Below are 8,432 nucleotides of genomic sequence, written 5' to 3'. Positions count from 1 at the left end.
ACATATATCTAATATGTTACTGTCAGTTATCTATTGGTTTTATTTTGCGGTGAAACTCATACTTGATGACATCTGCCGTAATATACTTATTATTCTAATTGATATTTATTTGCAGGTGTTTATATGCGAGATTGCGCAAGGTTATTTACTGTTATATCATGACACGCATACTTTATCTCTTTCACTTCTGTTTAATACAAATCTAATATTTAACTGTTAGTTTTTTATTGGTTGTATTTTGCGGTGCAATCCATGCTTAATGACACTTGCCATAGTATAATCATTACTTTTATTTATATTTTTTTGCATGTTTTGGTTTCACTCTTCTATCAAGATTTCAGTTACCTCATGTCTATATATATGTGTTCGTTTTATGTTTTTTGTAAAATAATTTTTTTGTCTTCATTTCAGCCATGAACAAACAAGTCCATCACTTATATCATCACCAATGACAATCAATCCACAAACTCCAATTCCCAAAAGATCAGATACAAGGTAAAACATATTTACTATAAAAATTATTCTAAACGTTTCTAAATATACATCTAAATAATTTTTTCTAATTTCAGTTCTGAATCAAAATCAAAAGAACTTTCTACAAAACGCCAAAAGAAAAGGTAATAAAAAATTTTTTACATCTTCTATTATACATTATCTATATAAAAACTTTGTCAAGCTATTTATATATTGTATTGATTTATTATGATTTCCTAACATTTTTATCTTACAGTTAAAAAAGACAACAGCACATTAGATCTGATAGGCGTTACTCTTTTACAGTTTATATATGTCTATATGTACATATAAATATATTTCCAATTATGATACTATATGTATATATATTTAGAACTATATTTGTAATAATAATAGACATTTTGTATATATACATATCTTTGTAACTATGTTTAGAATAATAAAAACTCTTTTATATGATACAACATGAAATTCCGCAGCAACGCGCGGGAATTCCACTAGTTATTGACTAAAAGAGTAGCATTTTGCTTAGCACTCAGCTCTTTTATGTATGTTTAGATAAATAATATTGAGTAATTATTAGTGCATGGTTATGCTCAAGGCAAAGTCTCATTTTAGGACTATAAAATCAAGAGCAACAGTCCATGAAGTTGATTTACAGAGGGGATTACTCCCACCTTGAGCAGGAGTAATGGTGGTCAATCATGCTTTTCTCATGTTACATCTAATTTGTGTTTGAGAATCGTCGGGAAAGAAAGCCTAATATCATTTCAAGTCTATGATTCCCAAGCTTTTCTAATTTTCCTACCAACATATCTCATTCCATTAACAGCTCCAACAGCCAGTAGACCAGACACAGCCTGTCTTGCACTTGAAACCATAACTTTCCGTCTCAGAATGTTCTGCATGCATTTCGCACCCTCTTCTCTTGAGCGAATTGCAAGTTCGCACACGTCTCCACCTATGGCTATGATCATAATACAAGAAGAGGCCCTTTTAAAAAGAAGACAAAAAAAATTGTGTAAATTATATTCGGGGACTCAAATACAGTGGAAGTTATTACCTCCTAGTTTCGTCGCCATTTGGCTTCTTATTGTTTGAGGAAGAGAAGATACGAGAGCACGAGCTGCTGACAAGCTGGAGTCCTGCTTAAGAATTGTCATCTTTTTTGGACCTAAATATTTGAATGTTCTTACAGAAGATAGAGAATTTAAAGTTTGGATCTTAATCTTTTGTACTGAGAACTTTGAGATTAAAACTGACCTGAGATATTATCTTCTCTTCGTGATTTGAAGATGATGAAAATCTCAGCAACTCCTTACCCTCGTACTCCTCAAGAAACGGTTTGTACATTGACTGGAATGAATCAAACTGTCCCCGTACGATCTTCTTCACCTGAGAGTTATTTTGGTCCACTAAAAGAATCTTAGCAAAGACGTAACAACTTATAATTACCATATAACCCCACTTCAGTAAACAATCAATTCTTAACTCCACTAATAACATCGTCAGCATTTTTCCGAGGAAAGAATGCAATGAAGTGGAACCCCAATTATCTTAAAAGAGAAAGGAGAAATCATTTCAAGAATGAAGAAAGAAACAAAAAGAAACAATTGTAAACAGACCACAGGATGTACGAAAATACAATTTTTTTTTTCTTTTAAGAAAATTAAGAGGGAAAAATAAGAGATCGTATTTATGCTTTACCTTGTATTTGTCCTCAGCAAAAAGCATACGCAAGTCACCCGTATATGAAAGGCTGCATATTTTGGCATAAAGATCTTCCTGCAGAATGTTGGCAGGAGATGCGTCATATAGGATAAAAAATAATAATAATACTAAATGAAATCCTGCCGTTCTAATATGATGAAGCATTGACATTGAAGCAAACCTCAGAGAACTTCGTTGGCAGAAGAAGAAGTGCAGCAGAAACTGCAGCCCTCAGATTAACTGAGTTGACATCCTCAAGGTCCAAAGTGTCCACCAGTATATGAACCTGACCAAAACAGATTTTAAACGTGCAAGGAATAGACTGTGACATGTTTCTGCGTGACAGACACAGCAAGAATGCAGAAAGAACATTTCAAACTTGAGCCTTCAAAATCGTCTACTATTTACATGGATTGGGGATCTGTCGTTTAGTATTAGAAATAATAAAGCCAATTTTTTCCCCATGCATGCCCAAAATTTTGTAGTAATGGTGAAACAAGTTAGATTTACATGAATGGAACTAAAGCTAAGAAAATAAACTTCCATTTGGTTTATTTCTTTGCTATTGTCTTATTTCAATCTATACTCCATTAAACACATTACGTAGCAGATACTTGGAACTTCACGACCAAGCTTTTCAGAAAGAAATAACAAAATTTTCTCAAACAAAAGCAGAAGAGGAGGAAATAGAAAGACACTAAAGACTCACCGGCTTCTGTAATCGACCGCTCAAGTAGAATCTTTCCCAGTGGAGTATGTCCTTAATTAAGTCGTGCAGTCGAACAACTCCATACTTGAACATCTACCAAGAGTTTGTCTTGAGATGTTAAGAGAGATGAAAAAAATATGAAACAATGTAAACCAAAATATCAGTACGCCCTAATACCAGTTGACAAAAAGGGCACAAAACTAACGTCCTAATCCTAGCAAGTTCCCAGGGCGGAGGAACATGGTGATGAGCACCGCACATGTCACCATTTGGATTATAGAATTTAACTTTTGTACATAATATAATATTTTTAAATAACAGAAGCTACACATACCCCACATAATGGTATATATAAATCATAACTACAAAGACAAACAAAACAGTATAAATACAACTGTCGTATGCAATTCTGAATCTAGAGTCATCAGAGCTGAAAGGAAAGTACCTTGTCACCCCAATTAACATAAGGGTTGAAATGCACTCCCGCACCGATTCCATTAGCAACTCCTGTAATCTAACACACAGTGGAGAAAAATTCCGTCCGAATCAGTTAAAATACGCATCGTGTGTATGTGTACATAGTGAGTGAGAGAGAGAGAGAGAAGCACCAGTTGCGGCCCAAAAAGGCGCATAATTGATGAAACATAGTGACCTCTGTTCAGTAGGAGATTCTTGGTTGTCACGACATTTAAAGAAAAGAAAAGAAAAGAAAAAGGATAAAATCCATAAGACATTCTTTACTAAGGAGGAACATAAGAAGCTAAAGAGTTTGCATTTGAAGTTAATTACCTGAGCATGCCATTCCAGGGGCTTTGACACGCCAAGAATAAAGTCTATCGATTTAGACTGCCTCGCCCAAATAAACAAGTTCAAAGAAAAAGTTACTACATTTAAAAACAACTACACTAGAAAAAAAAAAAAAAAAAAAAAAAAAAAAAAAGAAGAAAGAAAAACCCTGTCATGGTTGTTGGGATGAAGAGCGGAGCCGTAGAGAAAGCAGAAGTCAACTGGTGGCAAAACTCGGAGAAGACTTTCAACCTCAGCTTTGCTATCATTTGATCCCATGACGATACCTGTAGTAACTAAAAACGAAACATATATACATATATATATATATAAACAGCTGTAACACGTATTTGCTTTATCTTATATTGTTCATTAATATGTTGATGAAACCAAAAAGAATATATGCGCCGATTCATTAAGAGAGGCATTTTGTCGAACAGTTGATGTGCAAACCATGAACAGACGTTTCTACAGCTTAACTTCAACTTCATTTGTATGTATGTGTATATGTGCAATGAATGTATTATTATTATATGATATGATATGCATACAATTGTTTGAAATACGTACTGAAGAAGACATTCATAAAACCGTTGGAGTGCAAGCCAATGTATATAAGTTAATCATTATCCAAAAACAGTTGATTTTTTATTGCTTACCTGAGACTGAGAGGAAACGTGAAGGAGCAGGATCTGAGAGGAAACAGTTGTTTTTGCCTCCCTTTTGTTCGCTAATTAAAATTTTATTGGTCTGAACTTCTTGACTTACACAGAAAAATTCAAACAGTGTCGTTTTAAATTGTAGCTTAAATTAATATTTAGATGTATAATTAAAATTTTAATTTAAACAAAAAATAAAATTTATATTTATATTTAATAAGTGTAAAAAGTAAAGAGAATGAATATTTTTTTACTGTTTAAAATTAATTTAAATAATTAAATTTAAAAAAAAGTTAAATTCTAAACTGAACTGTTTAACTTAATTCAAACCGAAATATAATTCATACTCTGTACTCACTAATATTAGTTTAAATTGTGATAATTGTTCATACACAAATTCTAAGTGAAACAAACAGGGCTTTATTTTTCAGTTACACGACTTTTCGTTGTTAACGTTTTCGCCGACTCCACTCCAATACATTAATGAAGCTTTTTTTTTTCCCCTTAAAAAATGGAGAATTTAAAGCTTTTTAAAAAAAAAAAAAAAAAAAGAAGAACTAAAATAGATGGCTTTGAAGTGTTTTGTCTTAAGAAGATGAAATTTGGTTGAAATTTTCAAAGAAATAATTTCAGCTCAATCTTGTTGTTTTATCTTTCCTTGCTCTTCTAGGGATATTTTTCAACCTTTTTTTTTTCCTTTTTTATTAATAAAATTTCAAAGAAATTTACATTGAAGACTTTAAACTCTAGTATATTTGGGTAGTGCTCTATTTTTTTTATTTTTTTTTTATGTATGTTTCCTCTATTTATATACAGAAAAGGGGCTTTTTTTTTTTTTTTTCCCTGCTGAATGAAGAAAAAGATGCCTAAAAATTAAAGACGTGTGTGAATGTGATCACTGTTCACCCAAACTCGGGGGGCAAAAAAAAAAAAAAGTGACTGGGAAGGCTCTGCTTACTAGTAACATATGTAATATTCTTTTTTTTTTTTTTTTTCCCTTTGAGAAAACAGGTAAAAATAATTGCTAAAAATACAACAAATTATTACCCTGTTGTTTTCATTACTACCAGTTTACGATTATTACATATTTTCTTAAAGACAGATGCCACCAAACCACACAACATTTCTAATTTCTTCCCTTTGGTTGGAAGTGCAGGAAATTAGACCAACAATTATATGATCCTTCTTTCGCTTCCAAACCAATCAAACAGGCTTCTTGTTTTTTTTTTCCTAAAGGGTAACAGCCTTCATTTCTCTTTTCATCGAACTTTTTGTAAAACGGTGGGACCTACAAGAGAAGCTCTATTCTGGTAAGCACATTATTAGCCATCAAACCCTTTAAAAAAAACTTGGTGTATAACAAACAGTAATATCATTTGGGATATGAGAGAGAAACAGTCTTTTGCTTAATTAGCAAGTTGAGTTGTCTGAAGTAAGCCATTCTTTCGCTGCTACAAAGTCAGGAAGCACAGTTGCACCGGACTTCCTCCACTCCTCTGCATCCTTCGTCTTGAAACGATCCAACAACAACGCGTGCATCCCCACACTCTTTGCCGGCACATAATCTTTGCGCATGCTATCCCCAATATGCAAAACCTCTTGTGGCGCCACATTTCCAGCCCTCTGAAGGGCAATCTCGTATATCCTCGGATTTGGTTTCTCAACGCCTTCAAGACCAGAAAACACGCCAAAGTCCCATTCGGATCCCTGCATAAGCCTTGCACATATACTATCATCGAAGAAAATATAGACATAATAATTCCAACACAAAGAGTCCAAAACAAACATAATACTTCTAAATGATAAGAAGGGTATGGATATCTGTTGCTTCTTATAAGTATCTCTTACACCCACATCCGTTTATTATGCTATTCTACTCGGGAATGGGGAAAAAAATGTCTAAACCTGAAATATGGAGATTAAATTGCTACCTGGTTCAGACCCAATGCCGGGAGAATTACGTCTTGATACCGATATTCCGCATTGCTAATAAGCCCCACCTGTAGACCCTGCTCACGCACCCATCTTAAAAATGGTTGGGAGTCTGGAAAAACAGTGTAAGGAGCAGATGAACCAAACGATGCGTATATGCGTCTGAACACCTTTTCAAATGTCTCCTCATCATAGTCATAGCCCGCCTAAGACCAAAACAAGGATCATACTCCATAACATTCTGACAAGGACATTATCAAAAGTTCAAAACTAACGGTCCCATTTTTCCTTAGTATTGATACTTTTGCAAGTCATTTCTTGGAAGCATTTCTGGAATTTTTTTTTCTTAAGATAAGATGTAATATTAAATATAAGTATCATCATGCCATGATGTGAATGAAAAGACTAGTTATGATCAAAGCTTCACACAACATAATCTTACCCTAATAAAAGAGTCTCTTACGCATGTTTTCCACCACACAATGTTGGGCATTTTCGCAGCATACCCGAAACAAGGATACTTTTGGGCCACGTCCTTGTATGCTAGTTTGAAGCCCTCGTGCACCCGTTTGTAGTCAGGGCAAGGCAGGCCGACGGATTTGGCTGCCATGCAGTAGTAGTCACCGAGCTCCCCCTTGTAAGCTAGCAGTGTACCAGTAACGTCCACTGTAATACAACGCAATGTTGACAAGATCGACATTGTTGAAGCACGGTGGTTCTTAATTCGCTAGGAAGATTAGTTTGTTATCTGCATTTTCACAATGGAGTTTTAGCTTATTAATTGGACAAATAAGTGCTAAAATCAGATTCAACAATTGTAATAAAATGAAGGAACTCTCTAGCAAACTATAAAATAGAGTAGTTAAATAAGTACTTCATTGATACCTAATGGAAAAATAGTCAATAGAGTTGTCAAAAAGTTACTGCTTTAAGTATAGCTAAACTTTCCAAAACATTATTTAAAAAAAAACAATGTAGTTCTTCTTTATCAATTCAAAGTCTTAAGACTCTTGTTTCATATAGAGGTATCTCGACATAAAAGACAATCTGATATGCTCTGATCAAGAATAAGTGAATGACCAAAATGCTACAAAAATACCCTTTTTACGGCTCCTAATAGGTGTACAGCTTTTTTTATCCACATTGTTCATATTCTTAGTTCCTAATACAACACCCTCACTACAAAGTAGAAACACCGGATAATAACAAAAACCCTCCTTTGTGCGTTCGTTTCGGACGCAGCCCACGTAAGTCAACAAAATCAACCAGATTAAAAATCAGCATATATTGTTAAAATACCTGTCTCGTTTATTAATTATTTTCATCCCCATTTACAAAACGAGTTTGGTCTCAAGTTCAACTCAACATAGTAATGTTGAGTGACTTATGAGGATCTTGGACTAATACAATAGAAACAAGTATGAAATTCAACGACCCGGAACTTATTTCCAAATTCCAAAAACAATCTAAGACTCTTTCTAAGAAGTAAATAAATAAATTAAATGCCCACGAAAATAAGATTCAAATCCAAAGGAAAATAAGCAGATCGTCTGAAGAAAAAGTCTACGGAGAAAGAGATTCAGGAAGTAAAAAATTTCAGCTTGGAAGTTTCATCAATTTGCAAAACAAAAAATGCGGTTGAGTTTAGGAAAATGATGAAATACTAGCTTATTAAGCTCGGGGGAAAAAAAAAAGTAATTACTAGAGTAAAAGAAGCGATATAGAAGAATACCCACTTACCCCGATGCTGAAATGGACGGAAAATTCGAAATTCTTTGGAGAGATTGCCAGGTTTTGGGAAAGAATATTTTGTATTTGTTTTTATTTTTGAGGTTCAACTTCATAACTCCCAATATTGTTGCAGGCTCTCAACTTCTTTATACAGCCGAGAGAGACGGAAAAAGAGACGGTCCTTTCTGAAGGAAAATATATATCTATATATAAAAAGAAGTATTTCTCTAATTCTCCATAAATTACGATTTACGAATATCAAAACCATCCCAAGTTATTTATTATTATTTTTTTTTGAAAAGCAAGTTATTTATATTTTAGTCCCTCATGTTTTGGAGTTTTTTTACAGCACTATTTTCCATTACCGTTAAACAACAGTGGAGCGTGGAGCGTGGAGCAGTGAAGATAAACAATCTTGGCCGGGAGAACCC

The 8,432-nt window shown here is 33.8% G+C and overlaps 2 protein-coding genes across 7 annotated transcripts; both read right to left on the bottom strand.

Moving 5' to 3' along the window:
* Window positions 1-1,032: 1,032 nt before the first annotated feature.
* Window positions 1,033-4,429, bottom strand: LOC21387395 (phosphatidate cytidylyltransferase, mitochondrial). 6 transcript variants are annotated; one of them, XM_024166013.1, is made up of 11 exons: window positions 4,339-4,429; window positions 3,848-3,975; window positions 3,683-3,739; window positions 3,502-3,564; window positions 3,339-3,407; window positions 2,894-2,986; window positions 2,366-2,470; window positions 2,182-2,259; window positions 1,738-1,869; window positions 1,538-1,619; window positions 1,033-1,441 (listed from the first exon to the last, which is right to left on the bottom strand). In XM_024166013.1, exons 2-11 carry the CDS (start codon window positions 3,956-3,958, stop codon window positions 1,251-1,253), a joined length of 981 nt encoding a protein of 326 aa, XP_024021781.1. In that variant the 5' UTR covers window positions 3,959-3,975; window positions 4,339-4,429; the 3' UTR covers window positions 1,033-1,250. The 6 variants fall into 6 exon arrangements, with proteins under 6 accessions (XP_024021781.1, XP_024021782.1, XP_024021783.1 ...); XM_024166014.1 differs by having other exon boundaries at window positions 1,033-1,435; XM_024166015.1 differs by lacking the exon at window positions 3,502-3,564.
* Window positions 4,430-5,369: 940 nt separating this feature from the next.
* On the bottom strand, window positions 5,370-8,223 carry LOC21387394 (haloacid dehalogenase-like hydrolase domain-containing protein 3). The gene is made up of 4 exons (XM_010098739.2): window positions 8,011-8,223; window positions 6,713-7,018; window positions 6,270-6,476; window positions 5,370-6,045 (listed from the first exon to the last, which is right to left on the bottom strand). Exons 2-4 carry the CDS (start codon window positions 6,968-6,970, stop codon window positions 5,749-5,751), a joined length of 762 nt encoding a protein of 253 aa, XP_010097041.1. The 5' UTR covers window positions 6,971-7,018; window positions 8,011-8,223; the 3' UTR covers window positions 5,370-5,748.
* Between the last annotated feature and the right edge of the window lie 209 nt (window positions 8,224-8,432).

The sequence above is a fragment of the Morus notabilis genome, unplaced genomic scaffold, assembly GCF_000414095.1.
Source record: "Morus notabilis unplaced genomic scaffold, ASM41409v2 Scaffold1780, whole genome shotgun sequence".
In the NCBI taxonomy this organism is placed as follows: domain Eukaryota; kingdom Viridiplantae; phylum Streptophyta; class Magnoliopsida; order Rosales; family Moraceae; genus Morus; species Morus notabilis.
The sequence above is the reverse complement of the archived record's forward strand: the minus strand, read 5'-3'. Positions and strand labels throughout refer to the sequence as shown.

Bases quoted from the DNA above. Each gene is read 5' to 3' on its own strand.
- LOC21387394 (XM_010098739.2), bottom strand. From the start codon at position 6,970: ATGTCGATCTTGTCAACATTGCGTTGTATTACAGTGGACGTTACTGGT. The intron at 6,477-6,712 runs GTAAGATTATGT...TTTTGGTCTTAG, and splicing joins TAAGAGACTCTTTTATTAGG to GCGGGCTATGACTATGATGA. The intron at 6,046-6,269 runs GTAGCAATTTAA...AGGCTTATGCAG, and splicing joins CGGCATTGGGTCTGAACCAG to GGATCCGAATGGGACTTTGG.
- LOC21387395 (XM_024166013.1), bottom strand. From the start codon at position 3,958: ATGGGATCAAATGATAGCAAAGCTGAGGTTGAAAGTCTTCTCCGAGTT. The intron at 3,740-3,847 runs GTTTTTCTTTCT...TGGGCGAGGCAG, and splicing joins ATCCCAACAACCATGACAGG to TCTAAATCGATAGACTTTAT. The intron at 3,408-3,501 runs GTGCTTCTCTCT...ACTGTGTGTTAG, and splicing joins GCCTTTTTGGGCCGCAACTG to ATTACAGGAGTTGCTAATGG.